Below are 23,141 nucleotides of genomic sequence, written 5' to 3'. Positions count from 1 at the left end.
GGATAAAGTGCCTTGCCCAAGGACACAACACGTTGGCACAAGCGGGGCTCGAACTCGCAACCTATGGATTATGAGTCGGGCGCCTTATCCACTCAGCCACACATGCTCCACGAGCACAGACAATCACACCTTCCATCATGCATCCCAGAGTCGTATTGCTTTAAAAAGCAATATTGTAAAATATACTGAGGAAGATGCCATCAGTGTTTTTAAAATACAGATGTTTACACAAATGAATACCTTGAGTGGAAGAAGGGCCCAACTCCATCAAAACTGTTTTTGAGATATTAACAAAAAACTTGATATTTGGAAAAGTTTTATAGACAGAATGTTTTCATCTTCAGGGGACCTTCAATACATGAACATACAATATTGCATGCATTCGAAATTATATATGATGTTTCCATGGCAACGGGACAGGTCTTAATACAAGCTGGAGTTGGGCCTTTCTTCCACTAATATACTGCAAGTGCCAGTTCCGTAAGCAGATGTGTTATAAATAGCTACAGAATTTTGGTAATTATCCATTATATTAATTGCGTAAGTAGAAGCATGTAATATGTTGGCAAGAAAGTTTATTGCAGTGAAAAGCAGATTTCATGGATGAACAAAATTCCTCTTTAACCCAATATTTGTGGAAGAAGGGCCCAACTCCATGGAGTTACCTGTATTTTCACATCATATTTTGTGGTCAAAATGATTACAAATGTGTAAATTTGCAATCATTTCGTCGTGTGTACGGCGAACGTTGTGCTACTTCAATAGTGAAACAGACTTATTCCCGTATTTGATTGACGCCAAATTTCTGGCAACATGGCCGATGTCGAATGCTATTTTACGTACCCTTATCAGCAAAAATACAGCTGATTTAGCCAAAGTGAACATGGGGTCATCGGTTATAATATATTCCTAGCATATTGAGCTAACACCACAGCTACTTGGTTTTTCACAATATACTAGTAATAAAATAAAGAAAATCAGTAAGCTTAACCCATCGAGCTCTATTAATAGCTTGATGCTTAACCTGAGACGAATATACCTAGGGGAGACCGGGGCAAAGTGGAACACATTTTTTTATCCAGCCCAATCAGGATTACGAAGGAAGGCAAGGCAAAACGTAAGGTTTACAAGATACATATTTGGTGCATATGCACCAATATGAACCTCGCGCCAATCGGGCCGTCTTCACGTACCAGAGGTAAAGTTTGACATATCGCACGACTCTGGATTTGGTTAAAAAGATAGAGGGTTAAATGCACAAAGTAGAAAAAAGTGACTATATCTCATTAACCAATGATCCTACAGATATGCGACCACTGACTTTTTTGTTCCTTATGACCAGAGGAAAAGTATGACATATCGCACGACTCTGTGGTGTATTTGGTTTAAAAGATAGAGGGTTAAATGCACAAAGTAGAAAAAGTGACTATATCTCATCAACCAATGATCCTACAGATATGCGACCACTGACTTTTTTGTTCCTTATGACCAGAGGAAAAATTTGACATATCGCACAACTGTGTGGTATATTTGGTTAACAAGATAGAGGGTTAAATGCACAAAGTAGAAAAAGTGACTATATCTCATTAACCAATGATCCTACAGATATGCGACCACTGACTTTTTTGTTCCTTATGACCAGAGGAAAAGTATGACATATCTCACGACTCTGTGGTATATTTGGTTTAAAAGATAGAGGGTTAAATGCACAAAGTAGAAAAAAGTGACTATATCTCATAAACCAATGATCCTACAGATATGCGACCACTGACTTTTTTTGTTCCTTATGACCAGAGGAAAAGTTTGACATATCGCACGACTCTGTGGTATATTTGGTTAAAAAGATAGAGGGCTAAATGCACAAAGTAGAAAAAAGTGACTATATCTCATCAACCAATGATCCTACAGATATGCGACCACTGACTTTTTTGTTCTTTATGACCAGAGGAAAAGTTTGACATATCGCACGACTCTGTGGTATATTTGGTTAAAAAGATAGAGGGTTAAATGCACAAAGTAGAAAAAGGTGACTATATCTCATAAACCAATGATCCTACAGATATGCGACCACTGACTTTTTTGTTCCTTATGACCAGAGGAAAAGTTTGACATATCGCATGCGACTCTGTGATTTATTTGGTTAACAAGATAGAGGGTTAAATGCACAAAGTAGAAAAAAGTGACTATATCTCATCAACCAATGATCCTACAGATATGCGACCACTGACTTTTTGTTTTTTATGACCAGAGGCAAAGTTTGACATATCGCACAACTCTGTGGTTTATTTGGCTAAAAAGATAGAGGGTTAACTGCATGAGTGTGATGTTCTTATTACATGAGCTTGGCGATTGAGGGCGCATATAGTTAATGGGGTATTCCGCTTTGCCCGTGTTCCACTTTGCCTCGGTCTCCCCTAAATATTCGTCTCAGGCTGAACTATTTAGGTGCCGAGATTTTTTGTAAGACGGGGGGTGCCGGCCCTCTAAATATCCCTAAAATCCTTCACAGATACCTTATTTCAGATTAACTTCTTTAAAACAATAAAAACTTTACACATTCAAAGCTTTATATTCTTTTCAAAGTCCAGAATCAAGTCAAACATTTTTTATAATCACTCTTCAAGGCAAACATTTTACAACAACCCCATATAAAGAATTTATGACCGTCCCTGCCATTTTCTTTTCTAATGCATAATTCATTAGCCCGACATGCAGACACATTCAGCATTTTGTACCGTAAGAACTTTGTGGCAACATGGAAAACGTAGCCCAAACCTGAGCGCTATTAATATTAGAGTACTTGACATAATGATTTGTCATGGCAATCCGGCTATTATTCCGCCCAATAGTCGTGTTTTAGGTTCCAATTCCAATACATACTGCTTTCGGCAGAAAAATTGGAGTTGAGCCCTTCTTCAAATTGGAGTTACGCCCTTCTTCAAATGTAAAATGTACTGTAGTAAACTAACTAATCCGGCAAAAATCAAGGCTTTAGGTGTGACAAAATCTGGGATTTTGAATAAAGTTGATGGAGTATGTCATTTAACTAATATACATGTATATGATTGACATAAGTCAAACACATACGCGATGTTCATAACACTGTAGTGTATGTTTGTGGTGTTGAATAACGATTAATGTGACCGTATTAGAACGCGAATGAGCGTAAATGTCCTCAATTGTATTCTGAGTTACAGTGTAAAATGGGCATGAACATTAGTATTCACCAGGTACCTCAATTTGACCTTCATGCCTCATTTTGAGATACTGTAACCAGAATACAATTGAGGACATTTTCATCATTCGTACTGTAACGGGTCACTAATTGTCTTTGTTTTTCCTCATCTGTTTGGGTCAAAAATAAAATTGACATTTTGTGGAAGAGATATACTATTTTATTTCTTTTATATTGCAATAAGCGGTGCATGATTTGCAAGTTTGCCAAATTGAGACAAATTATTTAATTGGCCTTTTAGGGCTGCTAAGAATATGCAATTGCGTTATTTGCAGTGCAATTTGCGTATTTTGGTTCCAAATGCATTTTTGAAGAGTCCCTTGACATAAAGCCAAGTGCTGTAATCATTCATGGTTGATTTTTTTTTAATTTGAAAAAAAAAATCACCAAATATTCAAATTTTGTATTGAAAAGGGGTCAATATGTGACTTATGGCCACTTCAGAATCTATTTAAGGGGGTACTACACCCCTGTGGTAAATTTGTGACTATTTTTGCATTTTTCTCAAAAAATAATAACACACTGGTAACAAAAGTTATGTATATTATTGGGGCAAGGGATCCAATTACTACACTGAAATTTCAGTAACTCAAGACAAGCGGTTCAGCATATATGATAGGAAATGAGGTACATCATATAGCGGTACCTTATTTCTTATCATAAATAACGAACCACTTGTCTTGGGTCACTGAAATTCCAGTGTAGTAATTGGATTCCTTGCCCCTATAATACACATAACTTTTGTTACCAGTGTGTTATTAGTTTTTGAAAAATGCAAAAAATAGACACAAATTTATCGAAGGGTGTAGTACCCCCTTAAGATATAAAAATGTGTACCAAACCAATGCATTTGTAGATCTTAATATAGTCTGCAAATCTGCACCTTTTTAATACAAACTTGTAATTGTTTGGTAATTTTTTTCCAATTTTTTATTTTAATCAACCATGAATGATTTCAGTTCATGGCTTTAGGTCCAGGGGACTCTCCAAATCTGCAAAAAACCCAACAAACCGAAATTAAAAATCGCAAAAGATTTTGTATTTTTTGGAAAATCGTGGTGCATATTTTGGCCTTCAAAATGGCGTATTCTTAGCAGGCCTCTATAAGTAGGGATAACCATCAAAATTTCATGTTGACCCTATTGCTACAAAAGATTGTTTTCTGAGTAGAACTAATCAACAGAAGTATTTTGGTGGTTAAATGGTCAAAATCGGTCAAAAACTTGTCGAATTATGAATTATCAAAGTTTCCCATTCTGACCGGTCATTGGAGCGAAATAAAATGACAAGGTCCAAAAATAGCAGTTGGGAGCAAAATTGACATAAGGCCAAGTAAAATAAAATACAAGTTTCTCGTCCCCGCCCGCCTCCTTTTTGGCCGCCGCCTCCTTTTGTTTACTATTTACTATTTAAAAAAAAAAAAAAAAAAAAACGATTTTTTTTTTTTTCAAAATTTGAAACTTTTTTCCTACCCTTGCACAAACTCTAACCCACCCCCAAACCTTACTACATGTATACAAACCCACCCAAGCCCAACTAGCCAAACACCCTTGACCCAACCCCCAAAAGGGAATTAAGGGTGAAATTGATTTCACTCCAAAATCTGACCTATATTTAACTTTTAAACTTAGTAAATGCATGAATATATTAATAGTTTCAATTACTTTATTTAGCATCATCTCATCTCATCTCATGGCAATATTTTATGGTTAATTATAGGAAGGAGAAACCTTTCACATAATTTCTCAAAATACTAGAAAAATACATTCAAGTGCAAAAGTTTTTTCTTCTGGGTTAAGAATTTTTTTCTTACATGTAACAGCTTTTTTCTTGCAGGTTAGAAATTTGATAAATAGGCCCATGCATGCATTTTGTATATGATGGCCTATTTATCAAATTTCTAACGTGCAATAAAAAAGCTGTTGCATGTAAAAAAAATTCTTACCAGAAGAAAAAAGCTTTTACTTCAGATGTATTTTTTTGGTATTTTATAATTTTAGAAAAAATTTCCAAAATAATATGAAAGGTTTCTCTTTTATTTTGTTAGTGATAAAAATAACAATTTCGATGAATTGAGGCAAAATAAAAGTAATTATAAATTTAACACATTCATGCATTTTAAAACATTAAATATAGGTCTGATTTTCAGGTGAAATCAATTTCTCCCCTAATTCCCTTTTGGGGGTAAGGGCAAGGGTTTTGGAATAGGTTAAAGGTTAGTTTGGCTTGGGTGGGTGTATATTTGGGGATGGGTTAGAGTTTGTGTGAGGGTAGGAAAACATTAAAAAAATGTTTAAAATTAAAAACAATATTCGTATCGGTTTAAGTTCGGTATTGATTTCAAACCGATATAAACCAGGAAATTGGGTATATCGAATATGCATATTGTCAAGCTGAACAAATGTACATTTTCACTGTTTCTGAATTTTGAAACAGGCTTACCAAGTGGACTAAAAATGATACAAATCATTTGTTTTGTCATACATTGCATCAGTATACTCAAATAGCACAATATCGGTGATTAAATATACATGGGCATTGAACAGCCATATTTAGCATGGCGGCCATCTTGGTAAAAATAGCAAAAAATTGAAAAATAGTAAATAGTAAAGCCCTGCCTCCTCCTTTTTTGAAAAAGTCCGGACGAGAAACTTGTTTCTTTTTTTACTTGGCCTAAGCATATATTTACCTTTATATATTTCTTTATTTTAACATATTTGCAAACATGAAACAAGCATATTGTGAAAGTATCAAAGGGTTTCTTATGAAATGGCACTTAACTAGTCACTGGCATAACTTATTTTTTCAAACCAAGGCATTGAAATCATGCATTTAGAGGACATTTGCCAAAAATCATCCAAGATAGCCGATATGGCACAAAATCAAAATTGCACTAAGTAGGTGAACTTTTTTTCACAACCAAGAATTTCAATGTTATTGGGTTTAATATGACCAATTAGTAGGTGTATGTAAACAAAATCTTAAGTTTTGAAGGTCATTGACTCATTCACAACAATAGAGATTATCCTCATCATGCTCATGTGTATTCCTGTAGTATTCCTCATTCAAACCAAAGTAGCACTCAATACATTATGAGTATCTTTGTTCAAACCAATTCAATGCTTGACCTCGGAGTTACCTGCATGACTATCGCGGGCTATTTTGAAACAGTTATGGTTGCACATTCAGGTACTTCTTTTGAAAGTCCTAAACAAGGTATAGCCAGCAGCAAGTTGTAGATGTTATAGGCCTAAATATAAGAAAACGTTTAGGGTTAAGATCAGGTGAACAATACATCGAATGAGCACGAAACTTCACATTTATGTTCAGAAAGGTGTCTTCTTAACATGATTTGAAAGGAATATAAAAATTCCAAAGGGAAGCTGGTGATTTAATTTGTAACTCGAGATCTACTTGATCAATTTTTTAACCTTTTTACAGAGGGTATGATAGAGGTATTACTGGCAACTCTGCCAAATTACAGCTCAGTAGGCCACGTTTTTCACCTGATCTTACTGATTTGAATATTTTGTGCCATTCTTGAGCAGTGCTAAACTCAGCCACTGGCAATTAAGCGCACTGTGGCGATGGACCAATTTTGACTCGCACTTACAGAAAAACAAAATAAGTTATGTTGCTGTAATTTGCAAGATAGTTACAAAATATAATTGGCAGTAACTTCCCCAAATTTTACAGAAAAATATTGAAAAATAAAAGAATGAGATCAATTTAGAAATGTATGTGCAAGCAGTGCACAGTTGAGCTCCCTGCATGTCTATGGGAGTGTTCTAATCAAGTTGATGGTTCATTGGTCATCCCTACTATAAGGTTGTTTACCCTTGGCTATGAGTTCAGGGGAAATCAAACATGTTGGTAATTACATCACACAAGGTATTATGAAATCCAGCCTTGTAGTATGTCTTTCCAATTAAGAGCCTACTACAGCAGGTATATACTGATATATCCTAGGGTCAGTGGTTTGTTATTTATAATACTGTAATGATTTTAACCTTGAAGTAGTGCCAGATTGCTCAGCTCTCGAGTTACTGACTTGTCTTCATGGGTTACAAGTCCTTTTCTTCATCAAACTGAGATTTTGGTATATGTGACCAGCTCCAACCAAACCCGGAACAAGTCGCGAGGCATGTTTTTGAGTTATAGGCCTTTATTAAGGATGACATTCAAATAATTTTGGAATTCTTAATTCCATGGTATTTGACTTGTGGGACTTACAAAACGAGGCACAGTGTCATCGCCCCGATATCTTCATGGCAGAAATCGCCATGAATGCACCGCCACGCATAGCCATTTTGTTCAGACCTGTTTAATAGTTTTGAGATGCATAATGGGCCGAAGGACATCTGACTAAGGCTACTGACAATAGCCTGGTGACTGACCTCGCTGTGTGTGAGTAAGCATGGTACGCCATAGATCACTGCTTTTAGACTACCTCCACGATTGGCCTATACACTGCGCTATATAGTTAGCTATAGTTCGGCACATATAAAATCATAATTATTGTCAGTTTTTGAGTTCAAGACGCAAGCTTCTTTCTCAAGACGCAAGCTAACGACTATCATATCTGTTCAACACATATATTCAAGTGCAAGGAACCACATCTGGCTTCTTTAGACGAAATCATTTACGGGAGATATTCATCAATTTCTACCCCGCTATATCCAAAGATTTTCGTCTGAATATCAAAATCGTGCATAGCACATTCACATGTATCGATCCCGGGTATTTATTTTAGTATCTCTGCTGTACCAAGTAATTATTAGCCAGGTGATGTCGGTGTGCGAGGTTTATTTAATCAATAATTAACAATTGAACTATGATAATCCCAATTCAATCCTGTGTAAAGCATGAAACTAATTAGCACATCACTCAGAAGTTCGGCAAAAATATCAAGGTATCATTTACAAAGTTATCCATATCTTGCAAAGTGTTGATACTATGTATATAATTTTGGTATCATTTTGAAGCTTATTGTACCAAGGTTACATTTTTATTCAAATCATGAAATGTTAAAAATGTGACTTGTTCCTGGTTTTGTCAGAATGGGTCACATTTGTCTTATTTTGACCATATATTGTTAGATGTGAATTGACAAAAAAATGGTGATTGTGGTAACCACATCGGGATGTGTTTGTACTGTCCCACAGGGCATTGTTATACATGTTTGGCTTCACATATCATATCAAAACCGCTGGATCAATACAGCTCAAAATTTGGAAAGATATTGTTATAATGGTAGGCCTCAATGTAAGTTAAAAAGCAGAACATGAAAAATTGGACTACTCTCTTTTAAATAAAGACCTGATGGAAGTATAAGAGTTTGAAAGAACAGTGTGTGGGATTTAGAGATGGCTGAACCCTTGCCTTTCAACAAGGCTTTGCCTAGAGCACCGTAGTGAGAGCGCCATCACCTTCGGCGCTCCGCTCGCGGCTTTGCCGCTCGCCCCCCCCCCCCCAGGGTAGCGAGGTCTTTGACAAAGACTAGCTGAACCCGGGACCTCCGATTGCTGTTGGAAATGTTTGTATTGACCGTCTATGCAGAATGGGCGGGAGAAAGGGTAGCTTACTTCATTAAATGAAATATGATATCTGTACTTTAATTACTATTGGGTTAGAGCTAATACTTCACTTAGGCGACACAAAAAACTTGTTTGATGGGCGGATGGACCTTTCCAGTAGTTTCGGTCAGTTAGGCCTTTGTTAATCTTGCAAATGACCTTAAAATTGAAATTTGGGTCAGCATTCATGATTTGCATAGGACATTTTTTTCCCATTTTCTTAAAATCTGGGTCGGTTGGGCCCGTAGAATGGTTTTTTTGTCTTATTGTTTTTGGCAATGTGGTTTATATAGTGGATGTATTCACATAAATGAACCAAAACATTAATATTTTGTAAATTTATTGGGCTATTCCATTTAAATTCCACACTACCCCTGTGGAAGATTTTAGAAGTATCTTTCCCAGGGGGAGTATGAATGTCAAACGGAATTAGCACATTAACTAGCTCTATTTGAAAAATGACTCTCACTCTGTGGAAGATTATTAAAGGTTGTTCAAATCTTTCTTAAGGGGTGTATGAAATTCAAATGGTGCTGTCTCATATGTGCTCACGCCATTGGAAATTATTCTCCTCCTGTGGAATGTTTTTCCAAAATTTCCCACAGGGGTAGTGTGGCATTAGAAAATCATTTTGGAAAAAGCCAAGTGTTATTTATCTCTAATGAGCGACCCACATGTAGATAGGGGTCCAATAGTAATTTTGTTGATATAGGCCTTTGTTCCCTTGTTGATATAGGCCTATTGAAGTTAAATTTCCTCCGTATGTTGCTGTGATGATTAATAAATTTTGAAGAATCACAGAAAATAGACACAAAATTGTCTCTTGAGTTAAAGTCATTCACACCCCCCCCCCAAGAAACTTGCTTTAAAAAAATAGAAAATCACACCAGACAAATAAATTTAAATCAAGTCAGACACCCTCTGATGTCGTTTCAAATCACATGGAGGCAAATCACTTCCAACGGACCGGAAGTGCAACGTCATTATAGTTCTTTAAAAGCTTAAATATGAGCATAATATTAGGTGTATTTCCACACAAATATTTGTATTACATCATTTAGGAAAATATACAAAAGTTGAAATATTCTAAGGCAGTGGGACATGATATATCGTGCATAAACTTGGCGTATTGTTTCAATAACAAATGTATTTCTGAACGCCTCGCAGCTGTGTGTTTTTCGACCCCCCCCTCCCCTTAAAAAAGGCGGATTTTGAATTGCCTTTGTTTTGTATTTTGTTTGCTTAAATGTGGATAAAGTTTAATTTCTGTTGTTAATCATGCAAATAAAACACAAATGAGAGATATCAATTAGTTTTATAAACATTCGACTTCTTTTTCATTAAGTTTGTCGTTTTACCTCACTTAGTTATCTTTGGCTGCATGGCTTAATCGGTTAGCGCAAGCATAACGTAATTTTTTAATATCACGCGTATATCCCGGGTTCGAACCCCACCCAAGCCTTCTCAAATTTTTTTTTTTCTTCTTCTTCTTTTTTACATTTTCCCAGCTTGTGTTTTTGAATCATATAGAACTGGTCAAATTCATACAAAAAATGTTCCTTTTTTTTTGGTTTGTATATTTAATTGGAGAATACTGTCAACTTTTTCCTATTCGGATGGGGGCGATTAAGCAATTATTACATAAATTATTAGGCCTACATTTTTTCCAGATTTTGAAAAAGCAATTTGAGTACTTTTGAAAATTTTGAATATAAGATTAAAGAGTATTTTGTTTTGCTAATTTCAATTTTCTTCTCATTTCCTGTTGTATAGACCTATGCCTATACGCGCGAGATTCAAACATTCTAATAATAGGCTATTATTCACCAAAGGCAGAAATCAGTGATGATCAGGGACTCTATTGTATCTATTGTAATATAATAATGCGTGGTTTTCTCCATATCGCTTTGCAATGGACTTTAAAGGCCCATTCAGTGATTTGCTCACAATATCAAGAGCTATCTTAAGAACCACTGGACCAATAATAGGCTTGTTTGTACTCATTTTAATGCATTTTTGATGCTGATTCCAACTATGGTCATGACAATTTATAAATCTGAATTTTTTGAAATTTTACAAAAAAATTGAAACTTGTCGTCTGTAGTCGACACCCACGTGGAGAGTTGGCCCCCATGGACCAGATCGTGTCACATTTTATAACTTCATACCAAACATGTTATGATGTCTCCTTGCTTTGGTCTTCAAAAATCAATTATTCCTTTAGAATTCCTTTGTTTTTCTATTGAATTTTGTCATGTTTAATAAACTATATCTTCTATTATGTCCTGACATCTTTATGCTCATTTTGTGGGAGCAGGTGATTGTGAGTTAAGGCTTTCTGGCTCTCAACCCTGGACATACTACTATATTTATAAAAGGACAAATTCTTTATAGACCTTTTTTAATTTTATCAGATCCTTCTAGAAAGGTCTTCTAAATAGTATTGACTTAACTAGTGAATAACCATATAGAATAACTAATGTACTATTTAGCAAGCTTTTTTTCTATGTAAACACACTTGAATTGCTGACATGTACATATATAGTGTCCAGGGGGTGGGGTCTTAGTGGAAATATGGGTATGGGATGTGCTGTTGTGAAGGTAACCATTTTTAGGCTGCCAAGTATAGCATTTGGTTACAAAATGATAGAAAACGGGTGTTGGGAAAGGGTACTTTCTTAAAGCCATAACGTACAATCTTATAATATGAAATTGGTTAAGTTTTGTCAAACCTGATTTTTTTTTGTATATTTGTAATGTTTACACATGTCCCAACTTGCACCTAAATGGAATTGGCCAAATTTGTTGTCTTTGTATGATAACAGAGCAAAGTTCGACATGACTTTATATGCCCTCCCATAGAACTGCATGTTAAATGGACAAAATAACCAGTGGGGTTTCTTTCACTTTACCTTGTTATTCTAGCTTAAAATATACAGCATTGAGGCTTTAACTTTTTTTCTGAAAATCTGGAAAAGTGATATTTTTCATTGTTTTTTAAAACTTTGTAGGGGGGGGGGGGGCTGTTAAATTTTCTTTGGAAGGGGTGTTTTGAATATGTCAGTGACCTGAGTCAAGTTTTCACGACCGCCCTTATATCAGAAGAAATTTTATCCCCCCACTCTTTATTTATCTTTGGTTGAAAACTTTTATGACACCTTCTGCAATCACAAAACAAATTATTTTCAAAAGGTCAAGATAAGGTGTTTTGTTGTCGTAGTGTATTTGGAAAAAAACTCTGTGTTTGCTTGTCCTTGGCAGTCCCGACTGTAGAACTTTTTTTTAAAAAGTCATGAACTTTTCATCTGAAAAACTGAAGATATAACAGAAATCTTGTAAAATACCATTTCCTGCATGTTTCCCCTGGCCGGTTGTCCGTGACTGAGGGTTCCGATAGTTCGTATTATCATCCTCAGCATTGTTGAAACATTGTTGAACTTAAAAATGCAGTATTTTAAGTCTGCCAGACATGTACAATGCCAAATAAGGTAGGATTAACCTTGATTTTGTCTTTGGTGGAGGTTCTGTGGCCAGTGAGTATTTTACATACAAACAAGTACTTCACATTATACTTTTGGTACTTTTGATATATTTGAAAAAAGAAAAGGAAAAAAAAAAACACTTTTCTCGACCGACCGACCGACCGACCGATAGAAAGTGATCTATGGACAAGCAAACAATTTATTTTTTTGGCCTAATTGCAATTTTGGCCAATGTTTAAATTAGAGAATAAAGGTACTGTTTTTAGCTGCTGTCGTGTATCTATTGTCTCACATATGACGGGCGACATCATTATTTTAAGAAAATAACAACGAGGAGAAGCCGAGTTGTTTTATGCCAAAAATAATGATGTCGCCCGTGTTATATGAGACGATAGGTGCACGGCAGCTGCTAAAAACAATACCTTTATTCTTATTCTTTAACACTTCAATTACATGTAAAATAAAAATATCATAAGTATACCAAATTTTAATCAAATTAAATCCTACATCTTACTAGGAATTACCTGGAGCTTAAAATTGATCAGTCCCGTTGTTGCTATGCGCCTCCGATTGGTTCAAATAGCAAGTACACCTATCGCGTCGATGCACACATGCTGAACCGTGTTATATCATGTCATATCACACGGGTAAGAACCAATAAGATTGCAGGAACATTCTCAAGTGTTTAAGAATGTGATATAGTCACAAGTGAAAAAATATATTCATGCCCCTCTCCATTTGAACAGAATTGGATAAATTGGTATATTTCCAAGATAGTTTCAGTATCCAAAGGCAACTTCACATCCCCACAAAAACCAGGAACCCTCCCCCTGGATCTGTATCACTGATTCTACAACCTCATCTTAGTAAATACTTAAGATGATTTTTTACTTGCATGAGTAAAACTTAGCAATACTTTGTTATTGTGCAAACAATATTAATGGAATACATCAACAGTTGATTGTCTTTGTGTAAACAATGCTTCATGCTGCAAGCTGGGGTAGAAAAGAACTTGAAATATTTTAATATTTAATTTTGTAACTCTTATATGTAGTTTATTAATGAGGTAACAAGCATCAGTTTTCTTGACTGAAGTGATTTGGCATGATAACCCAGCAAACACAAAAAGGTTTTTGACATTATTCGCAAAAGGACAGAAAAGGCCGCCACTAAACACATAAATGTTGGTTATAACCAACAACAACCTACCAGAGTCGGGTCCTAAGTTCAGAGACCTCAGAGAATCAATTGTTGCCTACCCAAGTAAAGGAGATATGCAGTTCAAGATATACATATGTACTTCCCAAGACACCTTCAAAGAGGCATTATAATGGAGTGCTCATCTGTATAAGGGTGAAATAAGGCTCCGAAGGTGACTGCGCTGGTGCTCTACCAATGAATTACTTCTCAAGGGTATAAAACGTTTTCACAACTGCAAAATATTCTTAAATGATATTTAAAGGAGTATTTCGTGATCCTAGCATCCTCTTTTTATGACATTTTCAGTAGATCCACGAAAAAACTTTCAGTTGATTCCAATTTTTGCGTTTGCGAGTTATGCATGATTATGTGTATTTCACTGCTCCATAGGCCACTGTTGTAATTATGCCTCCACCGCGAGGCATACTGTTTTTGCAATGTCCGAGCTTCCGAGCTTCCGAGTTTCCGAGCTTCCGTGCTTCCGTCCGTCCGGATGCTGTATCTCGGGCATGAATGGGCGGATTGACTTCAGACTTTCAGGATAGGTGCGTCATGGTCAAAAACTATGGATACTTTTTTTTGGGTGGGGTTCAAGGTCATATACTGAGGTCAAAGGTCAATCTGAGGTCAAATTAGTAAATTAGCAAAAATGGTCATATGGGCATGTAACTTGGTGGGTACAGTCAACATTTAGAGCCAAATTTTTGGAAGGTCATTTTGGGGTCATCCGAGGTCATCCAGGGGTCATCTGAGGTCAAATTACTAAAAACTGTTGTATGGGAATGAAACTTGGTGGGTACTGTCAACATTTAGAGCCAAATTTTTGGGAGGTCATTTTGGGGTCACCAGGGGTCATCTGAGGTCAAATTAGTAAAAACTATCATATGGGCATGAAACTTGGTGGGTGCAGTCAACATTTAAAGCCAGATTTTTGGGAGGTCATTTTGGGGTCACCAGGGGTCATCTGATGTCAAATTAGTTTGAACTATCATATGGCCATGAAACTTGGTGAGTACAGTCACATTTAGAGCCAAATGTTTGGGAGGTCACCCAGGGGTCATCCGGGGTCACCCAGCTTTGTATCAACTTGTGAGTACGTGCCACATCACTCTCTTTGGTGGAGGCATCACGGTCGACGCTTTGCGTCGAAAACCGCGACATCCGAGAACCGTGGTCCATCTAGTTTCGTTCTGGTATATCAGAGCGAAATTCAAATTTGACAATATTTTTGCTATACGAATTAATCTGCAAGAATTATTTGGTACATAAAACATTATGTAGCCAGAGGTTTCCAGTGGTATAAAAATCTCAACTTGTTTTGAAAAAAGTGGGGTGAGGGGGGGGTGAGGCTGTGGATTACAAAATACCCTTTGTTGATGAAATATTTGACCACATATTTTTCCAATAATATGATATATGTACATGTATGTGTTACAACTTGCTATTCTTGGCCAGTCCACCAAAGTAAATAGCCCCTAACAACCCATTATGGGCGGTTTCAGTTGAAATCCATACACCCTCTATGGAAGACATATGACCTTAATCTCCCACACAGGGAGTGTGAATTTCAAATGAAGTTACCTAAATGGGGGAACTCCAATTGAAATCTTATGACCAAACCAAATGATATCCTTATTTTTATAGCAATTACATGTACATCATAGTTGTATCCCTGTTTTCCCCATTAAAAAACCAAAACAAGAATCCACCTTTTCAACAGATTTTCAACTAGCTCTAAATTTACTGATGGAAATTTCATAACTTTTGTTTGTTTGTTATTTTTCACAGAAATGGCTGGGGCAGACCTTGTCATCGATGCCAGAGTTTACACCTACGCATCCGCCATAGAACAATACGATTGGAGTGTAAAGAAATGATGCAAGCAACAACCAACTCCTGAATGCTTTAAACATCACCTAGGGAGAGATATTGAAACCTGCAAATCATGAAAATGGATAGACTTTGAAAGCCATTCACAATCAAGAGATACATACGCAAGCTTAAATGCCTGCATGAATCAAAGAAGTTGGGTCCATTGCTATACCAATTTGCCAAGGAAGCTTGACACATCAGTATACCTATTAAATTCTATGGCCCTAAATTTTATGTCATGTTCAAAGTAGATTTTACAAATTTTACCAGGTTTCCAGAAATTGATTTACCAAATTGCTGAAAATGGGTTGCTGCCCAGCACTGACTAATACCGCCCACCACTAAACTGTGATTTTAGTGTTGGCGCCCACCAGAATATTCCACAAGATAGATGTGTACATCATCTAATTAAAAGTGCAATGACAGAATAAATTTTTTAGTTAAAAACACTCTATGGTCAATGAACTCTGTAACATGTTTAGTTTTTGGATACCGTATTTCGTCAAATAAACGCCCCCGGGGGCGTTACATTTTCCCAAGGGGGGGGGGGGGGCGTTTATTCAAGGTCAATTTTAGAACGATAATTGCCATTAAAATCATTAGGTAAACTTAAAACTCACGCTAAAATGACGAACTATGAACTAGAAACACTGACTTCTGGGTGGATTTTCTCCAAAAGGTAACGCTATTATCGACCATGTGGGCAACTTGGTAAGCTTACTACACAAGATAGCATGGAAATATTGGCATTTTTGAAACATCTTGGTTGAAAAAAAGTGGTGGGGGGGGCAACTATTTGTGAAATACGGTATGCTGCCCAGCACTCAAAAACTGCTGCTGTCGAAAAAAGAATTTTGCTGCACTGGTAATTAAACAAATTTCCCCACCCAACTCTGTATGAAGGTATACATTCAAATAATAAAATTATGCCAGCAAAAAAAAACAACCTTACGTCTGACGCAAACTCTCATGGCCCCCTGAAAATCAAATGGTGCCTCCTAACCCAACAATATAAGACTTTCGAACAAGTGTGAGAGGGTGTTATATGACTCATACATAAATTCTAGACAGTTCATTGGTTGATAGCCATTTATCATTTTTACCATCAGCCTCTCTGTGTGATAGTTTTTACCATCATAGTGCTGCGCCGTAGTGCGCCAAGCCAAGAGTTCTGACTGGGGGCATGCCCCCCATGCCCCCCGTGGCGCAACCACTGGCAAGGTGGTTTGAGCAAGGCAAAGCTGGATTTTTTTTCTTCCGGAGAGGCCGATAATTTGGCTGGTGTACATTGATTCGCCTCAAGTTAGGTAGTGACGTTGGTTGTTTATTTCGCTGGTCAGCCTGGTCGCAGTATTGAATCATGCGCATGTACAAGGGCGGCTTGTTGGCATGCTTGCAGCGCAACCTCAAAAAGGCACTGATGTCATTGCCGAACTTCAGGCGAACCAAAGAATAGTGACAATTAGGTTAACTTGAATAATCATGAATTGAGCAAATTTGTTTGTAATAATCGGACTATATCGAGGGCTAATGATGGGCCAATTGTGAACAACAGCTACAGGTTAAATGTAGATTTAGGGGAAAGTTGATTACTAGTCAATGTGAGCCCTGTGTACATTATTAGTCCAAAGAGAATTGGAATCACAGACAAGAAAATATACAGACCAACCACCTACCATCCAATTCCTAGCATCACCCATTTATTATTGCTAATCGTTCCATGAAATGCGAGAGACAAACCTGCTACGCAAATATATTGTACCACATATTTTTATGGTCTTTCGCATATGAAGATATGCAACACTTAATTGCCTAACGCAAAGGCAAGCAATGCTCATGAATATGCAAGAATTCGCAGCATACAAAATACAGGGATTTTGCCTGTTGGTGGATGGTCTGTGTATTTTCTCGTCTGTGATTGGAATATACTTTGTTCAGCTTGTAATAAGCGAGATTCATAACATTGTGGATTGATATACATGTAGAATGATGTACAGCACTAACACAAATTTCTCACTTGACTGATGCTCGTTTTGTGAATTGTAGGGACTTTATTGATTGCACAGTAACAAAACAAAATATTGAGTATTATGAGTTGAACAGTGTATAATAGTTGTATCTATTTGGCTTCCACGAGACAGTGCATGACATCAGTACTTTGTCACAGTATACTTCACGCATGTACAGATGCACTGCCCTTGATTGCCTGTGTAAAAAAACATGCCATACTGTAGTCACTGTCTTGTGAAAGCCAAAATGGACTGAAGTTTAAATGTATGTCATGTGTATTTCTGTGGTCACTCATGTTAAACATGGGCTTGACTGGTTGATATTGCATGGCAAATTTTGAACGTGTGGGATCAGAACCCTCAGGGTCAAACTTTGTACTTTTCTATACACACTCAATGATCTTTACCATCATCAGATTAGGGCTTGGTTTTGTTTAATATGCTATGTGAGTGAAACATCCATTTACTTTTTTAACAAAGTGTCTTCTTCGACTGGTATAATAGTGACAAGAAATGATCAGGATTGATACCTGTTTTTGTTTTAAAGGCCCATTCAGTGATTTGCTCATCCGCACGATCGTAAAAATTATCAAAATTCATATTTTGGTACCTTTGTCATTGTCATAGATGCACTAACATAGCCTGCTAGTGTTTCAGCTGAAAGATATGTATTTTAAGTCAAAATAAGTAATTTACATGAATCTGTAATTTATACACTGACAGTATATAAATAAGCTACATGTATTTGAATGGGGCTTCAACTTCGTCAATACTGCTGTTTTCTTTGTTTTTTGCCGAATTTTTAATTTCAAAAATACCAAATGTGACCGTACAGCACGAATGAGCCGTAAATGTCCTCAATTGTATTCTGAGTTACAGTGTAATGGGCATGAAGGTCATATTCATAGGTATTTCAATTTGGTGCTACGTGTATCTCATTAAATGAGGTACACGTAGCACTAAATTAAGGTACCTATGAATACGACCTTCATGCCCATTTTACACTGTAACTCAGAATACAATTGAGGACATTTACGGCTCAATCGTGCTGTAAGGTCACAAATGACAATTTGAATGACTATCGTTCACTTTCAAGCAATTTATAAACAATTTTAATTTTGTTACACTTGTTCTGTGATCACTGAATGGGACTTTCAAGTTATTTTGCATGGATAGACATGATCACATTTTGAACATGTGAGGGCGGGCTTCATTAAGCTTACTTGTGCACCAAGATCCTGTCTTAACTGTGTAATCCAATAGGAAAATGAAGAAAATTTGGATTTTGACCCTCAAAACTCCAACCTAGCATGATTTTTAAAAATCTGCATTTGAATAATATTTGATGCTATCAAGTAATGAAAGCTACATTTCATGAAACATTAGCACATTTTTGTAAAATGGCCCATCGTGCTCAAAAATTTAGCCATAAAATACATGTACACATGTTAAGACATAGGAAGCCATTGATAATGCTGGGACACACAATTTGGCCCATTTTGGGACATTCAGGTGAGCATACTTTTCCTCATAACATTGCCAATTATAGGCCTACATACATGATTGACCCTCATTTTTTAAGTTAAGCGATTCTCTTTTCAATGAAAGCAATTTTAGATGAATTTATTAAATTTCAAAATTTTATGAACATGCCTAGCATGGACACTTATTGTTTACATTATGTACATAATCACATAATGTAAAAAATGGCCCAAAATAATACCTTGGGGCGTTTATTAGAAGTGAATTTTCAATAAAAATTTTGGCAAAATACAACTTCCGGAATTTGTCAAATATGGTTTGAAATTCATGTTATTTGGGAAAAAAACTATGAAATTAGCTCTGTAAGTGCATTTTTATGCAAGAATGTGATTTGGTTAATTATGCGATGTGATCAAGCTAAATCAGTTGAAGTTAGATTTTGAGATAATAGTGCCTATTGTTTTGGAAACTCATATCTTTTGAACTGGTTGTCCAAATTCAGTGTGGTTTTCTGCAAAATGTAGCTTTGCAAATGCTGTTTACAATCCTATAAGAACCTGAAAATTGCCTCCAGTAGAATAATATAGATGGCGCTCCCACTATGGTGCTCCAGGCAGAGCCTTGTTGAAAGGCTAATTGAGGTGTAGGAATGTGTGAAATTGGATTCATCTATACTGACAGTATATAAATTGCTACATGTATTTGAATGGGGCTCAACTTAGTCAATACTACCGTTTTCTTTGTGTTTGTTTTTTTGCCAATTTGTTGTATTTCAAAAATATCAAATGACAATTTGCATGACTTATTCTTCACTTTTAAGCAACTTATAATTTGTTTTTATTTTTTTTACACTTTTGCTGGTATCACTGAATGGGACTTTAATAGAGTCAATACGATATCTCTTTATCATATGGTAATATAAGGCCAAAAAAAAAAAGTTTCCTGTAGCGTGCGCATTTCGTTTTTGATGGCTATTTTGCGCATTTAGATTTTTTTTTCACTTTTGAACAACAACAAAAAAACTACTGGAGAAAACATCACACATTTTTTTAATACTTTTTTAATCTGCAGGTTGAAAGGGGATTCTTGAATATGAAGAAATATGATTTTTTTTGTGTCAGAGAGACCCACTGTAAATTTCCATTCCAATTTGCAGCAAAAAAGGGTTGTTTTTTTCATTTGAAGACGGATTATATAAAAAATAAAAAAAATTGCATTTCGCATTTGACTTCTTTGACCTGCTCCAGGAAACAAACATAATTGGTTTTTTTTGCCTAATGCCAAATTTATATAAGGAAATAAGTTTTACATAATACATGTGCTGTACTATATGATAGTACTTTGTAAATAATACAAATTTAAACATGCGATGCTGAAAGAACAACATAGCATATTTTTTCATCTACTGAATTTTTCTTCCAGGTATACAGGGTGTATCATAATAAAGTATACAGTTTAAAAAATAGAAATAGATAGAAAAATATTCAGTACATGTATGCTTTAGTTCATAGCTGAATCAACATCTTGTCCTCCCACAACTATAAAATCACTGGCCTATGACCATTAATAAGGACTCAGTGGCGATTTTTGTGAGCCGTGTAAAAATGCAGTTGCGCGAAGTCAATTAAAATAAAATGAAAATCACAGTCCTTATTAATGATCACACGCCAGTGATTTTACAGTTGTGGGAGGACAAGATCATGTTGATTCAGTTATCAACTATAGCATTTGGACCAAATACCTCATACTTTTTAATCTAGAGGCATTTTTCAAACTGTATACTTTATTTTGATACACCCTGTATATATGACGCATTCTATGAATAGGTGATTGTATTCATGATATTTTTGTGGAGAGAAATATGTATGAGTTTTAGGAAGATGTGATCATGAACTCAAATTTGAAACTCTGTATGTCAAAAACATTGGACCTAAACCTTAGTGTAAATCAGTAGAAATGCATTCTTAAAATTAGAAATATGTCAGATGTGACGTGTCATGTCAAAATCAGACACTTTTGGGCAGGTTATAAATTTTGAAGTTTTTACATATCTTAAATATAGAGATATGATATTTTGCTCCATAATGCCATTTCCCCCAATGAAATTGGACATTCCTAAGCGAAGATAATGAGTTCGTAAATTATGGTATTATAAAATTGGAAATTGAGATATCGGCCTTTAAAAATATTATTGACAATGTTGAGAGTAGGAATTACCTTGAAAAATGTCTCCAAAAATACAAGATGCCAGTTATATTCCGGTCTGAAACTATCAGACAATATTTTTAACATTAATAACATCACAAATTCGCAACAAACCGGGCAGATTTTTGGCTATTTCTCCATTTACGATCCTGCCCAAAAGTGTCTGCTTTTGACATGACATGTCACAAATGTTTCCAACAAAGGAAACAACCCAAAAGACAGATGAAGTTCTTTAAACATAACTAATTTTGTTCCATAGCTGAGCCCCCTATAACAAAACCATCTGTAACGATCAAAATAATGTTTTTAAGGGGGTACTACTACACCTCTGAGCAATTTTGTGCCTATTTTTGCATTTTTCTCAAAATTTATAGCGCATTGAAAACCAATATTTGATCAATAAATCAATAACTACTTGTCTTGAGTCATTGAAATTCCAGTCTAGTAACTGGATACGTTGACCCTATAATATACATAACCTTTGTTACCAGTATTTTATTAGTTTTTTAGAAAAATGCTAAAATAGTCACAAATTTATCAAGGGTGTAGTACCCCTTAAGAGCATAGGAAAACCATAATTAATTGCTATGTTAATCCTCTCCCTCCCTTCACTGAACTTCATCAATCTTTTGAACCCTAACAGTAATGTACAGGGTCTTAAAGTCAATAATGTACAATGTATATAATCTTATAATATGAAATTGGTTAATTTGTTTCAAACTTTTTTGGCTTATATGTAATGTGTACACATGTCTCAACTTAGGCCTAAATAGAATCAGCCAAATTTGTTATATTTGTCACATGTCAACACAGCAATTTTGACATAATAGAGAGCTTGCAGTTCCGAAAATGTATGTATCAAACGCCTGTACATCTATTCAAAGTCACTCTCATGTGACAGGATTTTGAATAGATGCACTGACGTATGATACGTACGTTTGGAAATCTCAAGCTCTCTATTTTTGTATTTCAACATTAGGTTTGCTATAGATCTCCACATTAAATGGCCTAAATAGCCAGTGAGGTTTCTTTCACTTAACCTTGTTATTTTAGCTTAAAATGGACAGAAACCAATTACCATAGGGTATTAAATAAAAGGTACTAGATTTAATGCCCACGTGACCCATGGGCGCCACCATACCAAGTCCACCAAGTGATCAGTAGATGTGCTACAATGCTAAGAGATAGGAATTTTTCAGACAAATATCATCAAAATTGCTGAAAATTTAATAGGCAAATTAATTAAAAATTGGGGAATTCTGGTTTTTTCAGTATGTTTTCAAGAACTAAATTTTTGAAAGTTTTCGTTGAAAAAAAAAAAGTTATCAACGGAAAGTCTTACAATAATACTACAAAGTTGCAAAAAAATGACAAATTTGCTAGAAAATTTAGACATGCATCCTGTGTTTCCAATTGAAATACACAGGAAACCACTCGCTGTGCCCATCTGGTCGCGTGGGCATTAAATTAAGTGCCTTTATTTAAATGCCCTAAGACTACTGGCAACCTATCCTATAAGGCTGGCAATCTGGCCGTGCAACCTTATATCATTTAATGGGAATATACTGAGAATCTTGCAGTTTGAACACAATGCTTGGAAAAGTATTCAAGTCAAATTTGTGTATTTTTTTTTCAGGAATGTATGCATGTAGCATTTAGGCTATGCTTATCATGATAGTCAAACCATCTGATATATTTTTAATGTATTATATTTTTAAAATCTAGAAAATAAATTGCCCTTAAACCCTGCATTTAAGTTTTTCTCTGCTTTACAGTTCTTAGTGTGGTATTTAAGGGTCATACAATAATATCAAAATGATAGTTTCCCATCGAATGATGTGACGTGTCATGTCAAAAGCAGACACTTTTGGGCAGGTTATCAATTTTGAGGTTTTTACATATCTTAAATAAAGAGATATTTTGCTCCACAACGCCGTTTTCCCCTATGAAATCGGACATTCCTAAGCGAAGATATTGAGTTCGTAAGTTATGGTATTATAAGATTGGAAATTGAGATATCGGCCTTTAAAAATATTATTGCCAATGTTGAGAATATGAATTTCCTTGAAAAATGGCTCAA

At 35.7% G+C, this 23,141-nt stretch overlaps 1 protein-coding gene across 3 annotated transcripts in view; it reads left to right on the top strand.

Moving 5' to 3' along the window:
• LOC140162693 (ADP-sugar pyrophosphatase-like) overlaps positions 1–18,250 on the top strand; it is a 32,263-nt gene extending 14,013 nt beyond the window's left edge. For all 3 annotated transcript variants that reach the window (XM_072185967.1, XM_072185968.1, XM_072185969.1), the window contains exon 9: positions 15,282–18,250. In XM_072185967.1, coding sequence (XP_072042068.1) covers positions 15,282–15,370 — 89 coding nt within the window. In that variant the 3' untranslated portion in view covers positions 15,371–18,250. The remainder of the gene's footprint in view (positions 1–15,281) is intronic.
• The last annotated feature ends 4,891 nt before the right edge of the window (positions 18,251–23,141 follow it).

Source organism: Amphiura filiformis, chromosome 10 (genome assembly GCF_039555335.1).
Source record: "Amphiura filiformis chromosome 10, Afil_fr2py, whole genome shotgun sequence".
Lineage (NCBI taxonomy): Eukaryota > Metazoa > Echinodermata > Ophiuroidea > Amphilepidida > Amphiuridae > Amphiura > Amphiura filiformis.
Note: the sequence above shows the minus strand (reverse complement) of the source record. Positions and strands in the feature narration are given on the sequence as shown.